This window comes from Herpailurus yagouaroundi, unplaced genomic scaffold, assembly GCF_014898765.1.
Source record: "Herpailurus yagouaroundi ecotype Mexico unplaced genomic scaffold, PumYag 187, whole genome shotgun sequence".
Classification (NCBI taxonomy): Eukaryota; Metazoa; Chordata; class Mammalia; order Carnivora; family Felidae; genus Herpailurus; species Herpailurus yagouaroundi.
Window position 1 is genome coordinate 6,821,623 of NW_024412418.1, and position 24,746 is coordinate 6,846,368.

General features: G+C 38.8%; 1 protein-coding gene across 4 annotated transcripts in view; it reads right to left on the minus strand.

Moving 5' to 3' along the window:
- Positions 1-24,746, minus strand: part of CSTPP1 (centriolar satellite-associated tubulin polyglutamylase complex regulator 1) — a 197,639-nt gene that overhangs the window by 93,117 nt on the left and 79,776 nt on the right. For all 4 annotated transcript variants that reach the window (XM_040495278.1, XM_040495277.1, XM_040495280.1 and 1 more), the window contains exon 3: positions 19,511-19,641. In XM_040495278.1, the coding sequence (XP_040351212.1) occupies positions 19,511-19,641 (131 nt within the window). The remainder of the gene's footprint in view (positions 1-19,510; positions 19,642-24,746) is intronic.

Genomic DNA, 24,746 nt, shown 5'->3' on the forward strand with positions numbered 1-24,746 from the left:
GAAGGAAGGAAGGAAGGAAGGAAGGAAGAAAGAAAGAAAGAAAGAAATTAATTCCCAGGTCCCTCCCTTGCTGACTGATTTGGTAGGTTGGAGATGGGATCAGGGAATCTGTCTTTTTGACAACCTCTCCAAGGTTGGGTTAATTAGGACAACCTCTCTGATTAATTAGGGTTCTAAATTAGGGTCAGGTGGTGGCAGTGGGAATGAAGAGCAGGTTATGCCAAGCAACATAAAACTGGAAAAGATTAAATTTTCAACACTACTTATACTTGCTTTTATATACTGTCAGCTTAAAATCCACCAAAACAACCAAATTTGAGTATGGTTTATTAAGTTGACATATTTAACCTAAGATGGTTTTATTTTGATTCATAGTGTATAAGTTGAAATTAGTCATTTATTTTTGTTTCTAACAGAACCACGAAATCAAGAGATTTCAGAAGCCTAAGGGATACCATTCTGTCTTCTGGTACACTTACTTTAGAGAACGGGTTTAATACCATCACATAGTATGGTCTCACTTCAGCCTAACTTTAAAAAACATTCTTGGTTATATTTTCAGAGAACTTCCAAATTCTGTTTATTATGTCCTTCAAAGCATGAGATACATAGTAAAGCAAGTCCTATACTTCCCCCAGTAATAAGAATCATGATTTTTAAACTTTAAATACAAAATGGAGTAACTATCTTTTCTCTTAAACACCTGTAAAATGGAACTTGAAATTAAAGAATTTGTAGCTACCTATCAGGTCATGATCTTGTGGTTCGTGAGTTCAAGCCCCGCATCAGGCTCTGTGCTGACAGCTCAGAGCCTGGAGCCTGCTTCAGATTCTGTGTTTCCCCCTCTCTCTGCCCCTCCTCTACTCACTCTCTCTCAAAAATATAAACATAAAAAAAAAAAAAAGAACTTGTAGCTACCCTTCCTCCATCTATAAACTGATGAAAGATGATCACAGACAAATGCAATACATTCTTATGCCTTAACTCCTTTGATTGCATTTTAGGCTTTCAGCAAATTATACACTGATCTCAGAAACTGAATGTCATATTTGTGTTCATTTAGCATCAGGGCAAGAGCACTTGACTGAGAAAATACCTGAACTTAGCAACCGGCTGGGAGACATTGGGCCCCAAGTTTTTGGAGGAGCCCAATTTTTTATTAATATGATGGGAGAAGGGTTGATGTACATCAATAGTTTTCTAACCAGAGCCTAAAAATTTTCAGAGGCATTTAGAAGGTTCTATAAATGTTTAATTTTCATATTTTTCTTATTAAAGACATACCTCTATTTAAAATCTATGAGAAAAATAAAATGCATACTAAATCTGTTACATAGTAAAATTTATTTATTTATTTATTAAATATTTATTTTTGAGAGAGAGAGAGTATGTACACGTGTGAGTGGGGGAAAGGCAGAGAGAGAGGGAGAGAGAGAAAGAAAGGGAGAGACAGAAGATCCGAAGTGGGCTCCATGCTGACAGCAGAGAGCCTGACGTGGGGCTTGAACCCATGAACTGTGAGATCATGACGTGAGCCAAAGTTGGACACTTAACTGACTGAGCCACCCAGGTGCCTCTAGAGTAAATTTTATTATATAGACACTACCAACCTGTGCTTTCAGTTAACTCACTGTGGAGCTTCTTTTGCTCCACAAATGTATATGTGTATGTGTGTGTGTGTGTGTGTGTGTGTGTGTGTATACATACATACATATAATATATATTATATATATTATATTATAATTATATATTACATTATATTATACTATACATATAGTATACTATATACACTATATATATACTATACTATACACTAGTATACCATATACGGTATACTATATTATACTACAATAATATATATTATATAATATATAATATATTATATATTATGTAAATAATATATATAATATATAAATAATACATATTATATATATATTTGAACCTGTAAATATGCCACTGATTAGAAAGCTTTTTATCTGCCTTGGTCTTTTTCTTTTCTTTTTAATCCAGGTCTGTATTGATATAAAGGCTGAAATTACATAAAACCTTTAAATTCTGCTGGGTGAGAATACAGATGTTATCAAGTCCTCCTCTTACTTCCTTCTATGTGAAGTGGTTATGGAACAAAAGCAGACTTTTTACTTTATAAAATGTTTGGTAATTATAAAACAGAAGGCTTCGAGTGTTAAGATAGTAACAAAGAGGTAAAAAAAAAAAAACCCAGTCATGTTTGTACTGCGACTGGAAGAGCAATGGAAGAGAAAATTTATGGAGTAGTGGATCATGCAAAGGCCAGGCCTTCAAAGGTCCTCAGATGCTGTGTAGATAAACACTCGCAGGCAAAATTAGGTGAGCATTTTTTTTTAAAACACTATAGGATAAATGTTATACAAACTGATGGACTGTAAATTTTATTAGGAGAAGGCTTTTGGATTGCAGACCCTTCAGACTTCAGTAGTGGTACCAGAATTTATTCTTTTATACTAAAGTTTTCTGACATAAGGCAGTTGTCAGAACAATAGTCAAATAAAATTAATTGCTATCATTTCTACCTTAAATAAATTCATTAAATATAGGTTTATCAACCTGGAAAGCTTGCTGATATCTTACATAAATCAAATAGCTCAGTTAAGGCTTACAACACTGCCATACTTATGGCTTCCAATAAAATGTTAGTGATAAAATCAAAACAGCTTTTGGACTCAGCATGCAAAATAAAACTAATTTTTCTCTGCTGAAACTGAGTAAAAATGATGGCCTTGGTATTTGTCTGCTTGGGCTGCCATAACGAAATACCATAGACTGGGTTGCTTAAACAACAGGAATTTATTTTCTCCCAGTTCTGGAGACTGCAAGTCTAGCAGGGTCAGTGTCTGGGGGTGTCTCTCTTTGGTTGAAAAAGGCCACCTTCTCACTGCGTCCTCACACAGCAAAGAGAGGAGGGCACAGTCTCCCTGGTATCTCTTCTTGTAAGGACACTAATCCCTTTGCATCAGGGCCCTACCCTTATAACTTCATATAACCTTAATTACATCCTTATAGGCCCTCCCTCCAAATATAGTCACCTTGGGGGTAGGGCTTCAACACACTAATTTTGGGGTACACAATTCAATCCCTAGCAGCCTCAGAGGTATCTGATTCTTTAAAGAAATAACACCAGTTATTTCATATATAATGATATAAGACACATTTACTCTTCTCCAAAGAATAAAAATTTTAAACTAGCTGAGAAAACTTTTCATTGATTTCTCCAGTGATTACTCAACAATTAGGAATGTGAGCAATTGGCAGGTCCATTGGTTGTTCAGCTTTGACACAACAATTTACTATCACTCCTTTTTGGAACATTTAGACATATAACTAAATGAAAAAAAATTTTTTGACTGGATGTCAAGATGTTATAAAACAAATCTCTAAGTATCTGCAGCTAATAATCTGTGTGAATCACAATTTTCTTGACAAGCTTTTATCTTAAAACCAAATACTGGAAAGCTTTCCATCCAACATCAGGAACAAGACAAGGATGCCTGCTTTTGCCACTTCTACTCAACACAGCACAGGAAGTTCTAACCAGAGCAATTAAGTGAGAAAAAGAAATAAAAGGCATCCAAGTTGGAAAGGAAATGGCAAAACTATCTCTATTTGAAGAGGACATCATCTTCTGTATAGAAAACCTTAAGAACTTTCTCTCTCTCTCTCTCACACACACACATTATTACAACAGTAAATGAATCTGCAAAAGGATGGGTGATACAAAACAGCGTACAAAAGCCAATTACATTTCCATAAAGTAGCAATGAAATGTGAGAAGGAAACGACGAAAAACAGTTTCATTCACAATTGCATGAGAAGACTAAAATACTTAGGAATAAATCTAATCAGGGAGGTAGAAGACTTGCATATTGGAAACTATAAAACACTGCTGAATGAGTTCAAAGAAGACTTAAATGGAAAGACACCCTTTATTCATGGATAGGAAATGTTAAGAAGAAAATCATAGGCCCCAAATGGTGTCACTTATGTTAAAGTCCCATATCAGTAAACCAAGACTTAATACCTAACCTAACTGCAGTTTCAACCCCCCCAGAAATGTAACTTTTAACCAGTAAACCATGGGAATTACTGGGTCAGTACAAGGAAATTTACTGATAGACACCTTCTGGTCCCCTTAGGAGAGTGAGCCTTGCCTAAAACAATGGATTTTTTGCTAATAATTTCCTTTTTTCTGCTCCCTCTTTACCTTTAAAGACATTTTTTATTTTTTTGTTTTCATCAATTCAACAAAGCTCCCCTATATTTGTTAGAAGGGATAATGCCTGATTCATGAATCTATTAATAGAGCCAGTTAGATCTTTAAAATTCACTTAGTTGAGTTTTTGTTAAATAACAGAAGAATTAATATTGTTAAGATGTCAATACTATCCAAAGAAATATACAGATTCAACACAATCCCTATCAAAATTCTAACAGACTTTTCACAGAAACGGAATAGCTGATCCTCAAGTTCATATGGAATTGTAAGGGGCCCTGAATATCCAGGACAATCTAGATAAAGAAGAATGAAGTCAGAAGACTCAAACTTTCTAACTTTGAAACCTAAAACAAAGCTACAGTACTTACAACAGTATGGTGCTGGCATAAAGACAGACATATAGACCACTGGAATAGAAGAGAGAGCCCAGAAACAAACCTTCACATCTAGGGTCAATTGATTCTCAACATGGGTACCATTCATTGGGGAAAGGACTATTCAGCAAGTCTTTCCAGCAAGTGGTGCTTGGGAAACTGGATATCCACACGCAGAAGAAGTTGATCTTATATAAAAATTAACTCAGGGCACCTGGGTGGCTCAGTAGGTTAAGTGTCCAACTCTTGATTTCAGCTCAGGTCATAATCTCAGGGTCATAAGGTGGAGCCCTGCTTCCAGCTCAGTGCTGGGTATGGAGCCTGCTTGGGCTTCTCTCTCTCTCCCTCTTCCTCTACCTCTCCCCCAGACCCCGGCTCTCTCTCTCCCTCTCTTTCTCTAAAAAAACGAAAATAAAAATTAACTCAAAATGGATCAAAGACCAAACTGAAGAGCTAAAACTATAAAACTGTCAGAAGGAAACAACCCAATGTCTTCATAACATTGGATTTGACAATGATTTCATAGATATAACACCAAAAGAGCAAGGAATAAAGGGAAAAACAGATAAACTGGACTTCATCAAAATAAAGACCTTTTATGCACCAAAGGATACCATTAAGAAGGCAAGAATACAAAGGCACCTGGGTGGCTCAGTTGGTTAAGTGTCTGACTCTTGGTTTTGGCTCAGGTCATGATCTCATGGTTTGTGAGATCGAGCCCTGCGTTGGGATCTGCACTGACAGTGTGGAGCCTGCTTCAGACTCTCTCTCTCTTTCAAAATAAATAAACTTAAAAAAACAAAAGGCAAGAAGACAACCTGCAGAATGAGGGAAAATATTTTCACGTTATACATCTGATAAGGGATTCATATCCAGAATATATGAAGAACTCCTACAACTCAACAACAAAAAAACAAACAATGTTATTAAAAAATGGGCAAAGGACTTACACACTTCTCAAAAGAAAACATACAGATGCCTACAGACACATGAAAAGATGCTCAACATCACCCATCATCAGGGAAATGCAAATAAAAACCGCAATGAGATATCACTTCACACCTGTCAGAATGGCTAAAATCAAAAACTCAAGAAACAACAAGTGTTGATGAGGATATGGAGTAAAAGGAACCGTTGTGCACCGTTGGTGGGATTGCAAAGTGGTGCAGCCATTGTGGAAGACAGTATGGGGTTCCTCAAAAAATTAAAAATAGAACTGCCCTATGATCCAGTAACTGCAATGCTGGGTATTTATCCAAAGAACACAAAAACACTAATTTGGAGGGATATATGTGCTCCTATGTTTATTGCAGCATTATTTACAATAGCCAAACTATGGAAGCAACCAAGTGTCCATCGATAGATAAATGGGTAAAAAAGATGTGGAATATTATTCAGCCATAAAGACGAACGAAACCTGCCATTTGCGATAACATGGATGGAGTTTGAGAGTATTATGCTAAGTAAAATAAGTCAATCAGAGAAAGATACTACCATGTGATCTCACTCATATGCAGAATTTAAGAAACAAAACAAATGAGGGGCCCTTAGATGGCTCATTTGGTTAATCATCCAACTCTTCATTTTGGCTCAGGTCATGATCTCACAGTCTGTGGGATCCAGCCTGTGTCAGGCTCTGTGCTGACAGTGAGGAGCCTGCTTGGGATTCTCTCTCTCCAATCTCTCTCTGCCCCTCCCCCTGTTTGCACACTTTCTCTCTCAAAAATAAATAAATGAACATTAAACAAACTCCATTAAAAAAAAAAAAGAAACAGAACAAATGAGCAAAGGAGAAAAAGAGAGAAGCAAACCAGGAAACAGACTCTTAACTATAGAGAACGAACAGATGGCTATCACAGGGAAGGTGGGTGGGAGGATGGGCAAAATAGGTGAAAGGGATTAAAAGTACACTTATCTTTTTTTTTTTTAAGTTTATTTATTTTGAGAGAGAGAGAGAGAGAGAGAGAGAGAGAGAGAGAGCGAGCACAAGTGGGGGAAGGACAGAGAGAGAGAACAAGCAGGCTCCACACTGCCAGTACAGAGCCTGACTTGGGGGTCAATCTCATCAACCACGAGATGAAAACCTGAGCCAAGACAAGAGTCAGACACTCAACCAAGTGAGTCACTCAGGCACCCCAAGAGTACACTTATCTTGCTGAGCACTAAGTAATATAAGGAACTGTTGAATCATTATACTGTACACCTGAAACTAAAATAACACTGTTTGTTAACTACATTGGAATTAAAATAATTTTTTTAAAAATGCAACCCATTAAAAAAAACCCCAAATAACCAACAAGCACGTGAAAAAATGTTCAACACCATTACTCACTGGGGACATGCAAATCAAAACAATGAGATACTACTTTGTATCCATTTGGATGGCTTTTATCAGAACAACAGGAAATAGCAAGGGTTGGTGAGAATCTGGAGAAATAGTACCCCTTGTGAATTGCCTGTAAGAATGTAAAATGGTGAAGCCACTGTCGGAAACAGTCTGGCAATTCCTTAGAAGATATTAAACATAGAATTATCATATGATCCAGCAATTCTACTCCTAAGTATATGGGCAAGAACCAAAGACAGGGTATTCACACAGCTACTTGTATACCCAGGTTCACAGCAGTGTTATTCACAATAGCCAAAAGGTAGAAGCAACACAAGTGTCCAGTGACAGATGAATGGATACACAAAGTATGATATATACACACAATGGGTAGAATGGGAAGAAATTCTTTTTTTTTTTTTAATGCCTACTTATTTATTTTTGAGAGAGAAAGAGGCAGAGAGAGAGAATCCCAAGCAGGCTCTGCACGGTCAGCACTGGGCCCAACGTGGGGCTCGAACCCATGAACTGGGAGATCATGACCTGAGCTGAAATCAAGAGTCGGATGCTCAACTGAGGGAGCCACCCAGGTGCCCCAGAAAGGAAAGAAATTCTGACCCATGCTACACGGATGAGCTGTGAAAACATCATGCTTGGTTTAAGACACTGACACAGGGGCGCCTGGGTGGCGCAGTCGGTTAAGCGTCCGACTTCAGCCAGGTCACGATCTCGCAGTCCGTGGGTTCGAGCCCCGCGTCGGGCTCTGGGCTGATGGCTCAGAGCCTGGAGCCTGTTTCCGATTCTGTGTCTCCCTCTCTCTCTGGCCCTCCCCCGTTCATGCTGTGTCTCTCTCTGTCCCAAAAATAAATAAAATGTTGGGAAAAAAAAAAAAAAAGAAACTGACACAAAGGAACAAATATTGCATAATTCTACCTATATGAGGCACCTAGAATAGTCAAAGACATGGAGACAGGAAATAAAATCTGGGGCTAGAAATGGACAGTCGTTTCTTAATGGGCAAAATATTTTAGTTTGGGAAGATGAAAAAAGAGGGAGATGGATGGTGGTGATGGTTGCACAGCAATGTGAATGTAGTTAATGCCACTGAACTGTACACTTAAAAGTGGTAAGGAGCGCCTGGGTGGCTCAGTCGGTTAAGCATCCGACTTCGGCTCAGGTCATGATCTTGCGGTCCATGAGTTCGAGCCCCGCGTTGGGCTCTGTGCTGGCAGCTCAGAGGCTGGAGCCTGCTTCCAACTCTGTGTCTCCCTCTCTCTCTGCCCCTCCCATGCTCATGCTGTCTCTATCTCTCAAGAATAAATAAACATTAAAAAAAAATTAAAAGAAACAAAATGGTTACAATGTTGGAGCACCTGGGTGGTTCAGTCAGTTGAGCATCCGACTTCAGCTCAAGTCATGGTCTCATGGTTCCTGAGTTTGAGCCCCGTATCGGGCTTGCTGCTTGTCTGCACAGAGCCCGCGTTGGGTCCTCTGTCTCCCTCTCTCTGTCCCCTCCCCCACTCATGCTCTGTCTCTCTCAAACATAAACATTTTAAAAAATGGTCAAACTGTTCAATTTTATGCTATTCATATTTTATCACCAAAGAAGATTTCCCTATTTAAAAAGTGGTCAGAATGATAAATTTTATGTTATATATATTTGACCACAATCAAGGGATAAATACATTTTAAAACTCTTAGGCCTAGTTGCAAGACAAGACGACTGCTAAGGTCCTTTCCTGTTTGAACATCTTTTGAGACATCACGGTGACAAGGAGAAAAGAGAAACTGAATGTAGTGGAGGAATCAGCTCCTGACTCCTCATTCTGAATTAAGCGTGTAACTCTACCTTTCAAGAGGTTACAAATGGACCAAGGCATTGTAGCAATGGTAGCAAACTCAAATGCCTACAGGGGCCAGGCAGGAAACATAAGCAGATGAAGCAAGGCAGCTGGGGATGGCGGTAAATCTGAGGCCACCACATGCCCTGTCTAAAGGCAGCAGCTGCACCTCCGCCCCGGGGAAACCGCCTCCCTGTTGGAATGTGGGCGTGGTATCGGGATGATTTTCCATTCTTTTTTTTTTTTTTTTAATTTTTAATGCTTATTCGTTTTTTGAGAGAGAGAGAAAGAGCAGGGAGGGGCAGAGAGAGAGGGAGACACAGAATCGGAAACAGGCTCCAGGCTCTGAGCCATCAGCCCAGAGCCCGACGCGGGGCTCGAACTCACGGACCGCGAGATCGTGACCTGGCTGAAGTCGGACGCTTAACCGACTGCGCCACCCAGGCTACCCTAAAAAAAATATTCTTAACAGTGCAAGCCAAAGAAAATGTCACTGCAGGCCAAAGCTTGTGTAGTCAGATGACCACTAGTTTGTGATTTCTTTCACAGCATAAATGTGACACCCAGAATACAAAACAAATGGAGGTAGTACTATTAGTTAGATCCTCACCAATGTTTAAAGTTTGCATACAGATCATGATCTAAATCTTTTAATCGTTGTTTGGAAGCACCAGAGGATACTGAATATTATTTTAATTAGGGGTCAATTGATATTGTATAGCTTTGAATGGGTCAGTTTTTCGAGGGGCACTTTGAACATGAAGTTTAGTGCCTTGCATATAGTAGGTGATCAATAAGTAGCAGCTATTATTATTTTAAATCAAGGCTCCGATACAAATTTGAAAAGAGTATAAAGTTCTTTCAAAAGCAACCCCACCCTCTAATATAAGAGATGATAATATAATCCATTCAATAATCACAGATTACATAGGGATTGGGAAGTGATGGGCCTTCGTATTAAATAACATAAAAGAAATCATTTATGTATGTTAGGTGCTAAGAATAGTTACTGGCAAAGCAAACAAGCTCCTTACCCTCATAAAGCTTACAATTTGATAAGGGAGGTGGACATTAAGTAAAGGGCCATTCAAAAAATATTTAGTCAGAAACTGTAATAAACAGTATGACTAAAAGTTACAGGATGATTTGCAAAAGAATAATGAAGGGATCTAATTCAGACCAGGAAGGGAGTAAGAGAAAAGGTCCTTTAAGGAGCTGACCTTTAAACTAAGGCTTAAAAGGATAAAGAGAGTTTAGCAACCTAAGGGTATTATGCATGGAGGGCACGGAGGGTGGGGTTCGAAAGGAGGTGGTGACAAAAGCATTCCGGGAATGCTTGTGTGACATGTGTGGTAGCCCCCAAATAATTGAAATAGAAAAAAAAATTAAAGGAACATTAAAAAGAGGGAAAGATGAAAGCTACTAGAGGTAGAGAGGTGAAAGATTTGAGGTGACATCAAATGTCAATGTTCTCCCTGGAGAAAAGGTTTTGAAGAAGGAAGTAAAAATGGAAAAAGAAAAGAAAATCAGAATAGAGAAGAAATAAGTAAAATGGGGGACAGGAACCAGGAACTTGGGGTTGAAGAAGTTTATTGGCCACATCAGGTTTCTGGGGCAAACATGGACACGTGGAGCTCTTGGGGGAGCAGGTGCGGAGGACGGGCCAAAGGAAACCACGGGACCGAAGAGATTACATGGAAGGATTTTTGTTTGTTTGTTTAAAAAATGACTAAAGTAACAAATACTCTTTAATATTTCAAACAAGACGGCCACCCACTCCTGAAGTAAACACTGTTAATCCTCACAGAATGGTTTTTAGTAGTGAGGATGAGGATTAGTGACCAGCAAAATCAGGTGGAAGTTTGAGGCAGTTACACAGAGAAGTCAGACCAAAAGCTTTATTTCAGCCTAAGTTGTCTGCATTTTCCCTTGAGATCACTTTGGCCACCATAACAAAGGTATTTTAGGAAAAAGTTTTTATCATATGATTTATATAGACCGACTGTAAGTCTCTGATTCCCAGAATGTGATCTTCTTTCATGAATGCAGGGATTTTTTTTTTTTTTCAGATCTCTGATTATCAGACCACAAACTCCATGAGAACAGGAATTTCTGTTCCACTCACTGCTTTATCAGTAGCAACTAATACATAAATGTTTGTTGAATGACTGAATGTACCTAGACCCTGAAGACAAATCACAGTGAATTCAGGATAAAACATAAAAAGTGAAAGAATTAAAACAAAAACACAAACAAAAAAAGGAAAGGAAGAAAGGAAGGGAGGGAGGGAGGGATGAAATCGGCAGTAATTTAGATTCTGGCATTCATTCTTTTTTTTTTTTAAAGATGTTTGTTTGTTTATTCTTTTAGAAAGAGAGAGCATGCATGAGTCAGGGAGAGGGGTAGAGGAAGGGAGACAGGGTGAGGGCTGGGGGGAGAGAATATCAAGCAGACTCCACGCTCAGTGAGCACAGAACCCAATGCGGAGCTAGATTCCACGACCCTAGGATCATGACTGAGCTGAAATCAAGAGTTGGAAGCTCAACTGACTGAGCCACCCAGGTGCCCTGATACTTTATTTTTAAGCCATCTCTACACCCAACATAGGGCTCGAACTCACAACCCCAAGATCAACAGTTGCTTCTTCTGACTAAGCCAGCCAGGTGCCCCTGGCAATCATTCTTGACTCTTCTCTCTCACACCCCACACCCAATCAGTAAGTCCTGTCAAACCAACCTTAAATAGCTCTTCATCTCCCTTCCACTTCCTGTTCTGCTATACTGGCTCCTAAATGGTCTTACTATCCCCGCCTTTCACTCTATTTTCCATGCTTTTGCCAGTCTTATATGTGAAAATACCACACAAATTGATAAGGCCATACTGACTGGCTGTGATGATGTTTCTTTCTTAGGTACTAAGCACCAGCCACAATGAATTTCTTATGCTTCCCAAAGGAAATATTTTGTTTCATGTCATCATACTTTCAGAAACCTTGTTTTTTTCTTGCTAGAATATACTCCTTATTTGCTTAACAGCTTTCTACTACTCCAAGATCCATCCCAACTATCTTTATTCCCTTATAGCCTTTCCTAACTTCTGCAGAAGAACTATTTCTGCCCTTGTACTATCACTGAATCTTTTACATGGCTTTAATAGTCACTTATACTCTGGGGAAACGATTTCCAGACTATTTTACTGGAATATGAGCTCCTTGAGGGCAAGTATTGTCATTGACTCAGTTGTATTTCAAGCATCTCACACACTATTTGATGGAGAACACATTTAAAAAAAAAAAAGTACTCCTTCTAGTCAGGTTTCTGGCTTCTTCAGCATTGGTTTTTTTCACTTACTAGGTCTGTGACCTAGAACAAGTTCTTTAACTTTCTAAATCTCAGTTTCATTTTCTGTGTAAAAATGAAAATAAAAGTATCTACCTAACACATAGGATTATTGTGAAGAAAAATTAGATATTGTATATATGAAGCAACTTAATAAATGTTAATTGCTATCGTTATCATTATTTTCATTTTTGATGTTGTATTTTTTATGTCTAGAAAGTCCATTTGGATCTTTTTAGTATCTTCCATTTATCTCCTAATCATATGCATGTTTTCCTTTACATACTTGAGCATATTTATATGATTTAAAATAACTATTTGAAGGTCTTTGATTCTGGGTCTGTGTTTCTACTGATAGATTTTTCTCCTGGTTATGGGTCATATGTTCCTATTTCTTCTAATGTCTGGTAATTTTTAATTGGATGCCAGACATTGTGAATTTTATGTTATTGAGTGCTAGACTTTACTGTGTTCCTCTAAAGAGCATTGAATTTTGGTCTGGTATACAGTTAATTTCCTTGCAGAGAGATCAGTTTAACCCCTTCTGTTTTGGGGCTGTTGAGGACTCTATCAAATGTCAATGCCCTGCGTACCTTGAGGTTTCTCCACTTTGGCCGGTAGCAGTGTGAACTATTCTTACCCCTGAGCATACTCCAGGAATTGTTTAGCCTACTGGTTTCTGGTGGTTCTTTTTCCAACCCACATATGTGCAGAGTTTGTAGCCAGAGACTCAAATACCCACTTGTAGCTCTTTGGAGCTTACTGAGCAACTCCTTCCTCTTTGGTTCTCTGCCCTGCAAATTCTGGCCACTTTGGCTTCTCCAAACCCCAATCTCTGCCTCCTCAACTGAGTAAGACTGCTGGGCTCTTTAGATCTCCTCTCCTATACTGCTGCTTGGCAACTGCTTCTCAGAGACCACAGCCCCATATTAACTGTTCAATGGCTCAAAGAGTTGTTTCAGATACATTGTCTAATTTTCTAGTTGTTTATGGCAGGGTGACAATTCCCTTAGTAAGTACTTCCTCAAGGGCAGAAGAGGAAGTGCTCCTCATTCTTTTTTTTAATTTTATTTTACTTTTACATTTATTTATTTTTGAGAAACAGAGACAAAGCGTGAGCGGAGAAGGGGCAGAGAGAGAAGGAGGCACAGAATCAGAAGCAGGCTCCAGGCTCTGAGCAAGAGGTCAGCACAGAGCCTGATGCGGGGCTCGAACCCACAAACTGTGAGATCATGACCTGAGCCGAAGTCGGACGCTCAAGTGACTGAGCCACCCAGGTGCCCCCTCATTCTTTTATTAAATGAAATACGCGCGCACGCACGCATGCGCGCACGCACACACACACACACACACACACACACACACACACACACTCATTTGTAAAAGCACAAAGCTCAAAATTAAATTCTAACAAACTGTAAAAATAAACCTTGGACAAAAGCTCTTTTGAGCTAATATCCCTAAGCAGAAGTGAAGATTTCCTTCAGGGAATTTTAATCTTTGCCAGACTTGAAAATTGAGATTAATTTTTCACATTGAAAGAAATACCAAAGTGAGAAGTTGAATTTTAAAGTCTGATTACATATGAATAGATCTTTTTGCTTCCAAGACTCTAAAGTTGCCTTGATAGCAAGAGGTTCACTATAATCTTCATGAGCTTATTTGAATTTCAGACACAGGAAAATTAGCATCATTCAGGACTCAGTCATGCAGAAATGACATTAGATCCCTATACTTGCTAAAAACTGGGACAAACTGTTTCTTGCCAGAAGGGATCAGGTCCTTAGTTTTCCACAGGTGGCTTCATTTTTAGGTATGTTATGCTGCAACTCTGCTCTTCTTTTTGCTGTTTCCCAGAAGAGCTAATTTCTTCTTGATAATGCTAAAATATGTACATGATGTTCTAAGGAAGTTATCTGCAGAAGAGCAATAGAGTAGCGGCTCTATCAAGCAGGAGCCGAGTACGTGGCATTCTAATTGAGAAAATGGGGCTTAATAAGTACTTTCTGTTGGAACTTTGCCTCTGAGTGTTTTTGCTCATTCTGGATTAAAATTGGGGACTCACACATTCCAGGACTGAAAGATGTTCTAAAGTTTCCCGGAAGAAACTGAGAATATGTTAAAAATGGTTTAACCAAAGATTTTAGGATCACCTAGATGCAAGTGTTGCATTTGGTCTTTAAGAACTCAGAGGCTGTCTGATTAAGAAGAAGCATAACAATCGATATCCAGCATAAAATCTAGATCTTGTTTATGGCACAGGAAAAACAGGGAGAACTTGGAGCTGCTTCCTCTTAGCAGCTGGATGAATCACTGGCAGCTGCTATAAGAAAGGTAAAGAAACCCACATCTGCTCAGAGTCCAAATGCTATATGGATCCCTTGTGATAGTAAATACATTCTTGAAGAGGCCCCACTTCCAAATCAGGAAAAGAATTGAGGATGCCTTAAGACTGTTTTCCATACTTCTCTCCACGTGCCTATTTCACAGAAACCAGCTCTCGGTGTATGTACCATTCTGCAATATAGTGAGTATTGAGTAAATACTTGCTGACCAGCTAAGGGACTGGGAAAGGATTGGGAAAAACGGGTTCTGAGGAAATACTACAGACTTCATCTGTATACTCACAGCTCCCAAGTTTTGTTTATGTAGAGACCAATGGGTTAGTTTCTCTGAGGGAGTTCACTTAAAATCGAGTCCACTCTGATTTTTGTCCACTAGTGCATATCTTCTGTAAAGGAGATGATGCTATTTTCTCAGTACACTAAGTACTTTCTGTACAATAATGTAATTAAGATGGATAATCTTTTAAGTTACATGTCACAGAAGTCATGATTGGAGTAATAAAAATAGCAGAAATAGCATATTAGCATATTTGTAAATCTGGGTTCTATTTCCAACTTTCTTACTTACTTACTCTGCAATCCTTCTGCAAGTTACACAATTTACTTATAAAATGGGCACAATAATACCTACCTTACTTATTTCTTAGGACAGTAGAAATGAGCTAATAAGATAGCAGGTAGACAGTTTTAGGAAAAAAAAGGCTTGGATCTTTGGTTAGGTTTATTCCTAGGTATTTTACGCTTGTTGGTGCAATTGTGCATGGGATCAGTTTCCTTTTTTTTTTTTTTTAAATATATGAAATTTATTGTCAAATTGGTTTCCATACAACACCCAGTGCTCATCCCAACAGGTGCCCTCCTCAATACCCATCACCCACCCTCACCTCCCTCCCACCCCCCATCAGCCCTCAGTTTGTTCTCAGTTCTTAAGAGTCTCTTATGCCTTGGCTCTCTCCCACTCTAACCTCTTTTTTGTTTCTTTATTTGTCTTTCTGTTGCTTCATTATTAGTGTATAAGAATGCAACTGATTTCTGTACATTAATTTTGTATCCTGCGACTTTGCTGAATTCATGTATCAGTTCTAACAGACTTCTGGTGGAGTCTATCGGGTTTTCCATGTATAATATTATGTCATCTGCAAAAGTGAAAGCTTGACTTCATCTTTGCCAATTTTGATGCCTTTGATTTCCTTTTGTAGTCTGACTGCTGATGCTAGAACTTCCAACAGTATGTTAAACAACAGCGGTGAGAGTGGACATCCCTGTCGTGTTCCTGATCTCAGGGGAAAAGCTCTCAGTTTTTCCCCATTGAGGATGATATTAGCTGTGGGCTTTTCACAAATGGCTTTTATGATGCACCAAGAATCATAAAATACCTAGGAATAAACCTAACCAAAGATGTAAAAGATCTGTATGCTGAAAACTATAGAAAGCTTATGAAGAAAATTGAAGAAGATACAAAGAAATGGAAAAACATTCCACGCTCATGGATTGGAAGAATAAATATTGCTAAAATGTCAATACTACCCAAAGCTATCTACACATTCAATGCAATCCCAATCAAAATGGTACCAGCATTCTTCTGGAAGCTAGAACAAGCAATCCTAAAATTTGTATGGAATCACAAAAGACCCTGAATAGCCAAGTAATATTGAAGAAGAAGACCAAAGTGGGAGGCATCATAATCCCAGACTTTAGATTCTACTACAAAGCTGTAATCAAGACAGCATGGTATTGGCACAAAAACAGACACATAGACCAATGGAATAGAATAGAGACTCCAGAATTGGACTCACAAAAGTATGGCCAACTAATCTTTGACAAAGCAGGAAAGAATATCCAATGGAAAAAAGACAGTCTCTTTAACAAATGGTGCTGGGAGAACTGGACAGCAACATGCAGAAGAATGAAACTAGACCACTTTTTTACACCATACACAAAAATAAACTCAAAATGGATAAAGGACCTGAATGTGAGACAGGAAACCATCAAAACCCTGGAGGAGAAAGCAGGAAAAAAACCTCTCTGACCTCAGCCGCAGCAATTTCTTACTTGACACATCTCCAAAGGAAAGGAAATTAAAAGCAAAAATGAACTATTGGGACCTCATGAAGATAAAAAGCTTCTGCACTGCAAAGGAAACAATCAACAAAACTAAAAGGCAACCTACGGAACGGGAAAAGATATTTGCAAATGACATATTGGACAAAAGGCTAGTATCCAAAATCTATAAAGAACTCACCAAACTCCACACCTGAAAAACAAATAATCCAGTGAAGAAATGGGCAGAAGACATGAATAGACACTTCTCTAAAGAAGACATCCAGATGGCCATCAGGCACATGAAAAGATACTCAACGTCACTCTTCATCAGGGAAATACAAATCAAAACCACACTGAGATATCACCTCATGCCAGTCAGAATGGCTAAAATGAACAAATCAGGAGGCTATAGATGCTGGAGAGGATGTGGAGAAATGGGAACCCTCTTGCACTGTTGGTGGGAATGCAAACTGGTGCAGCCACTCTGGAAAACAGTGTGGAGATTCCTCAAAAAATTAAAAATAGATCTACCCTATGACCCAGCAATAGCACTGCTGGGGATTTACCCAAGGGATGCAGGAGTGCTGATGCACAGGGGCACTTGTACCCCAGTGTTTATAGCAGCACTTTCAACAATAGCCAAATTATTGAAAGAGCCTAAATGTCCATCAACTGATGACTGGATAAAAAAATTGTGGTTTATATATACAATGGAATACTACTTGGCAATGAGAAAGAATGAAATATTGCCTTTTGTAGCAATGTGGATGGAACTGGAGAGTGTTATGCTAAGTGAAATAAGTCATACAGAGAAAGACAGATACCATATGTTTTTACTCTTATGTGGATCCTGAGAAACTTACCAGAAGACCATGGGAGAGGGGAAGGGAAAAAAAAAGAGAGAGGGAGGGAGCCAAACCATAAGAGGCTCTAAAAAACTGAGAATAAACCGAGGGTTGATGAGGGGTGGGAGGGAGGGGAAAGTGGGTGATGGGCATTGAAGAGGGCACCTGTTGGGATGAGCACTGGGTGTTGTATAGAAGCCAATTTGACAATAAATTTCATGTTAAAAAAAAAAAAGAAATAAAAGGCTCAGTAGCTATATATAAAGTAGCAGTAGCATCATGAGAGCAGGGTGGAGGATGTTGTCAACTCAATGAGATCAGGGCGTGTACCTGTTCACTTACTATACCCCAGCACCAAGCATGTGGTAAGTCTACCAGAAATATCTGTTAAGTAAATGAGGAAATAGTTTAGGCCTTTCTCTACTCTCAGGTAGGATCACTACAGAAACTGCTTTATTTAATAGTTATTTCAATCAGTGTTGTTTTTTTTTTTAATTTTCCTTGGAATATAATCATAGATGCCAAACCAAAAGTATGCAAATATAAAAATTACTTGTATTTTCTAGTGCATTTAGCTCTTGTCTCAAAGATTATAAGGTGAAATGAAAATCTTGTATTAGTAAACTTTATTCTACTTCCCCAAATCTGTATTTCTAGAAACTAATTTGTATTACCTGCTGCTTCATGGAGTGTTTTCACTGTGTCCCTAGAAATTTCAACTTTTCAAAAACTTAACATGCCATTTCATTCACATTAGTCAAAGGGAGGAAGCAACCCAAGTGTCTGTTGATAGATGAATGGATAAACAAAATGTGGATACATACAATGGAGTGTTCTTCAGGCTTAAAAAGGAAGGCAATTCTGACACATGTCACAACATGTATGAACTCTGAGGACATTGTGTTAAATGAAGTCAGTCATTCACAAAAAGGGAAGTATTACATGATTCCACTAACACGAGGTACCTAGTGTAGTCCAATTCAGAGACAGAAAGTAGAACAGGGCTTGCCAGAGACTGGGGGCAGGGGAGGAAATGGAGAGTGCTTAATGGGGAAGGTGAAGAAGTTCTGGAGATGGATGGGAGTAATGATTTCGGCACAGTGTGAGTGTACAATTACCTGGAAATTTATCAGGGCTCTTCTCACTCACCTTATGTGCCAAAACCAATCGCCAAATCCTTTGGATTTGATCTCTGAAAGTGCCCCTTCCGTGGATGCTGCCTTAGTTTTGGCTCTTGTCATTTCTCACGACTGCAAGTCTCCTAACCACGCTCGCTGCCTCCAAACTCACCCTCTAAGCCATTTCGATAGGAAATGGCCTTTCAAATGATCTTTCTAGAATTCAGATATCATCACACCACTCTTCTGAATAAAATCCTTTAACCTACAGCATAAAATTCAACTTCTATTTTTACGGCAAAAATGGTCTTTCGGGACCTGACTATTCCATTCCTTCACAGGCTCATCTCCCCTAATGCCCTTCACAAACTCTAGCCATTCTGATCTTCTCAGGTTCTTTTATGCCTCTACATCACAGCACATGCTCTACTAGAATGTCTTCTCTCCTTTATCCATATGGATAACTCTTACTCTTCCTTCCCAAATTAGACCAAACAACCAGTTTTCAGGAGAACCTCCTCTAATCTACTTGCTCCCCTTTCTCTAACCATAGGGTTCCCTCACCCCCACTCAGCAGTTTCCTTCTTTGTATTCGCACCATTTCTTCAAACTACTGCATGGTATTTTAATATTTACCAAGAGCAAAGGCTCTGGAGCCAGAATACCTAGGTAGGGATCCCACCCCAGCATTTGGGGTACAACCCTGTCAAGTTACTTAACCCCTCTGAGCCCTGGTTTCACTAGTTATAACGGGGATGATCATATATACCATGGAGAGCTGTTGTGAAGAATAAATGAATGACCATACATAAAGTGCTAAGAACTCCACTTGGCTCCTAATAGGTAGCCTTGTGATGACGATGGTACTAGTAATGGTAGTAGTGTCTGTGACACAGACAGATAGCTCCTCAAAAGTAAGGTGTTCCTAGAGCCTCAAATAGCAGTCACTCAACTAGTATTTATGGGAAGAAAAGAGAGACAGAAGTTTAGAAGAAAGGAAGGCAAGAAAAGAATTTGGGAAGACTTACCGCCATTTTTGCCCACAGTTCGGAAGCATCTCCAGAAGGCTCGTAAGAATGATGCCCTGTTGTGAGGGGTTGCTTGGATGAAGCTGAATTCCCGAAAGAGAATGTGAGTTCCCTGACACACACTGTTAAAACTGCAAAGAGAAAAATCGAGGAATCATTAGATGAATAGTTTTTGGAAGGCTGGAATCAGAGTGAAAACTCAAGACCAGACAGAACCACTGCCCAAAAGGCGGAACATCTATTCTCTCCAACAAACTCTGAACTACAGATTAGATCAAGTCTTTCAATGAGGAAATCTCTTCGTGCAACCACATCCTTCTGAAAACTCTTGGAGTCCAATTCCTCTGTGTGCTTCCCATCTCCGACATATATGGACTGAGGGACTTTTCATCAGTCACTGGAACACTTCAGATAGAGGGAAATGTTTCATTCTTTAACTGGATGACATTGGCACTTGTATTTTTGGGGAGAATACTTCTCCTGCCACATTTGGAATTATATTTCCTTAAAGATATTGTTTCTGTACTGTCTCTGATCTACATCAGCTGCCATGAGAACAAAATGGCTCATAGGGACATAACTGGATTGTCTGTTCCAGTTTGGGGGTGATGTATACCTCTCTGACTTTCCTTTGGCAAGTCCATGTGCCAAAGGAAATGAAAGGTTGCAAACAGAACACTAAAGGCAAATAAGAACAAGGGTAAAAAGTGGCCCCTGAATGACAGTATGAAGCAAAGCCCCAGAGCCCAAGTGAGTCATTGTTTAAGCTGGGCCGGGGAAGGGGAAAAAAACATACTCCATTGCTTTTGGGTTCTTCTGCCAGAGAAAGAAAGGCTGTAGAGCCTGGCGTAATCTAAAAATGGAAATTCCACCAAAGAATAGGCAATTATCCAGTAATCATCACAACCAAAGGCAGACTTCAGGTTCCAGAAAACTCCTAAATTCCCTGACAAGTATATCAGGAGTGGAAAATGTGTTAATCTTTGTAGAGAAACAGGCATTAAACTAAAGATGGCAAAGCAATGGAGAGACAGTGGAAATTCCAAATGCCACTTTTCACTTGCTGACCATTTAAAGGGGGGGGGGGGGGCGGGGGGGGCACAGGAGGGAAGGATCTGAATCTCTGAACCAAACAAGAAAAAATTTCAGGAGCCATCTGTTCCATTTTCCTTTTTCCTGACCAAGTTCTGAGGGGAACATCTAACCTGTCTTTAATATAGAGTGTGTTATCACTTAAGATAAAATTAGCTTCTTCCTGTTAATATTAATAACACTATGAAAAATCAAATTACCTACTCTTCTCCCCGTGGAAAACTAGCATAGAAATCTACTTCTGAGACACTATGAGGAAGTATGAGGAAAACATCTGGTGAAGGATTAGGTTAGAGGAGCAATTTTTAAAAAGCAATGAAAGTGTTAACCTAACCATGCAGTTTGCAATGCTATTGTCTTGAGCAAAGGAAAAAGAAAAATAAAGCAAATGAGCTGTTACAGGTAAATGGGGTAGGTCACATTTCTAGCAAATGACGTCTAAAATGATAACAATCTAGTCTAAATTTATGAAGCTATCGAGAAAAGAATTAGTCCCAAAGTATGCTTCATACCCCCCATGGGAAAAAAGCTGGTGTCTAGGTCATAGTCTAGGCTGTAAAGAAACTAATACTAGTGAAATTATATCCTTAGTGTAGCTTTTTTAAAATATCTTTTTTTAAAACTAAGGAATAATTTATGCATTGAAGACTCTGGCTGAGACTCATTGTACAGATAAGAATTTACATAAGAAGTTATAAAATAGGAATTTTAAAAAACAAACTGATAGGCCAAGGACATATAATACTGAATACAGTAAAAAGATTTATAATTGTATTTACATTACTGCCTTTAGATAATCCCTACCAATAAAATTCAGCTGGTCAGTATGGAGATCACAATCACTTTACTTAAAGAGTCAATAGACAATCTTAATATAATCAGTGGAAATTATTTTACGTAAGATGGCTATAACAAAAAAGCAGAAAATACAATATATTGCTCAAGGCTTTACTGTTTCTCTTCAACCTGAAATATCTTTTCCTATCTCCATCTGTTAAAATTTCTACCCAGTTTTTCAGGACCATCTCAAATGCCACATTTTGCAAGAAGATTCTTCCCCGATTCTACACTCATGCCCAATTCCTACCACGACTTACTTCTAACTACTGCTACTCACAATCTGCTGCCTTTTTAAAAAGTTATTGGACTGGGGCGCCTGGGTGCCTCAGTCGGTTGAGTGTCCAACTTCGGCCCAGGTCATGGTCTCATAGTTCGTGAGTTCAAGCCCCATGTCAGACTCTGTGCTGACAGCTCAGAGCCTGGAGCCTGCTTCGAATTGTGTCTCCCTCTCTCTCTGCCCTTTCCTTGCTTGCTTTCTGTCTCTCTCAAAAATAAATAAACATTAAAAAAAATTTTTTTTTAAGTTATTGGACTTATTTCCCCTACTAGACTATAAGTTCTATGTAATAAGCAATTAGGTTGTACTCATTTTAGCCTCCATTACATTATCTAACACATAGTACATACTACTCTATAAATCCCTTTGGCAGTTGATCTAGAAAGATCAGAAAAAAATACACAATACTAGATAGAAATTATCAGATTTATATTTATAGTTAGCCACACTGGAAATACTTAAAAGTTGGCATTTTATAAACTTTTTAAAAGTCCAGGACTTTGGGGGCGCCTGGGTGGCTCAGTCGGTTAAGCGTCCGACTTCGGCTCAGGTCATGATCTCGCGGTTTGTGAGTTCAAGCCCCACGTCAGGCTCTGTGCTGATGGCTCAGAGCCTGGAGCCTGCTTCCGATTCTGTGTCTCCCTCTCTCTGACCCTCCCCCGTTCATGCTGTGTCTCTCTCTGTCTCAAAAATAAATAAATGTTAAAAAAAATTTTTTTTTAAATAAATAAAAAAAAAAAAGTCCAGGACTTTGGTCTGCTATTTGTATTGTAATATTGCAATACTCAACTGCGTTTTGATCAGTATTTGCCTGGCATATCTTTTACTGTGCTTTTTAATTTCCATTCTCCTGGGTCATTTTGTGTCAGATATTTCTCTTGTGAGTAGTATATAGCTGGATTTTTTTTACCCAACCTTACAGTCTCTGTATTTTAAAAAGCGAGGTTTTTAAAATCTATCTGATTAATTTCTGCCATCTTATTTTATCTTTTCCATAAATTATTCTTCTTTGACTTCTTTTTCTTTTCCTGCTTTCTATTGTGTTAGTAAAGCTGTTTCTTTTTTACTTTTCTCTCTCCCCCCGCCATTAGATCGGAAGCTATGACAGAATCTGTAACTTCTTAGAATTCCTCTTAAACATTAAACATACATATTTAGCTACACATTTTTTTTTTATTGAAGTATAGCTGACATACAATGTTACATTAGTTTCAGGTGTACAGGACAGTGATTTCGACAGTTCTGTACATCATGCAGTGCTCACCGTGGTAAGAGTAGTCACCATCTGTCACCATATAAAATTATTACAGTTGACTATATTCCCTATGCTGTACTTCTCATCCCCATGACTTATTTATTTTATAACTGGAAGATTGTAACTCTTAAACCCCTTCACCTATTTTACCCATCTCCCTCCCCCTCCTCTCTGGCAACCATCAATTTGTTCTCTGTATTTATGAGACTGTTGCCATTTGTATATGTCACAAGCACGCTATGAAGGTACACACACGAGTTATATGTTTCCACAATGTCAGCTTTATTCAGTCACAAAGCAAGGTTAACATGATTATAAAGCAGGCTCAGGATTCCAAACTCAAATGACATTTCACCATGTGATTAACTTGGCTTCTTACACAACACACAGAACAAAAGACATAGACAAGTCACACAACAAACATAACATAGTGGGTAGGAAGTTAACGAACCAAACTTGAAGTCAGTCTGTGCGTGTGTAGTTGAGATAAGGCCACGGTCCGGTCCAGTCTGGTCCGGGTCAGCTCTCAGCACTTACTGCTTATTCTGTTCAAGCCTCAGACGATCCCAGTTCTGTTCAGAGATCAATCGGACAGAGCTTTCGCAGATGCTGCCTTTTTGAAGTGGTCAGACATAGAGGGGTCAGTGTCTCCTCAATGTCTGAGGAGTGACATTTTGCTGCAAAAATCTTCCCCTTTTAAAGGGATTTAATCAGTCTTGGGCCCCTGCACACCTCCTCTGCTTCTGCTTGTTATCAGTTCTGGGGTGTGGTCAGCTGGTGCTGGTCTGGCTATTACCTGGTAGCTACAGTACCCTTACATGTTTTGCATCATTGCTTGACACAGGCCCCTGCTTGACATGAGTGACTCCATCTTACTCTCTACAGTGTATGTGTATTCGTTCATTTGTTTTGTTTTTTAGATTCCACATATAAATGAAATCATATGGTTTTGTTCTTCTCTGAGTTATTTCACTTAGCGTAATACCCTGTAGGCTCATCCATGTTGTCAGAAATAATAAGATTTCATTCTTTTCTATGGCTGAGTAATATTCCACTGTACGTGTATACCACATGTTCTTTATCCATTCATCCATCAGTGGACACTTAGGTTGCTTCCATATCTTGGCTATTGTAAATAATGCTGTGATAAACACGGATGCATATATCTTTTCAAATTAGTAGCTACACATTTCTTAAAATGCCAAATCACTCATTATCTTTGTTACTCTCCAAAGCAAGACAAGAACCAAAGCACACTCTAAATAACCCATGAGCACTCTTCTCATCTTCTGATATTATTTTCCAGAATTTGACTTCTATCTTTTTAAATTTAAAACTTTTTTTTACTGTGGTAAAATGTTTATAATATTTATTATTTTAACCATAACACGACATTTGTCATTTTAACTGTTATAAGTGTACAATTCAGTAGCTTTAATACATTCATGATGCTGTATAACCATTACCACTATCTATACACACAACTTTATCATTATCCCCAACAACAACCCTATATACATTAAACAGTAACTCCCCCCTCGACCTTCCTCCCATACTCTCGTAACCTCTATTCCTCTCTGTCTCTATGAATTTGTCTATTCTAGGTACCTCTTATAAGTGGAATTGTACAATTTTTTCCCTGTGTGTTTGGCTTATTTCACTAAGTTTTTAAGGTCCACCCATGTTGTGATTTATATGAAATTTCATTCCTTTTTAAGGATGAAGCACGTTTGCTTATCCATTGATCTGCTAATGAGCACATGGGTTGCACT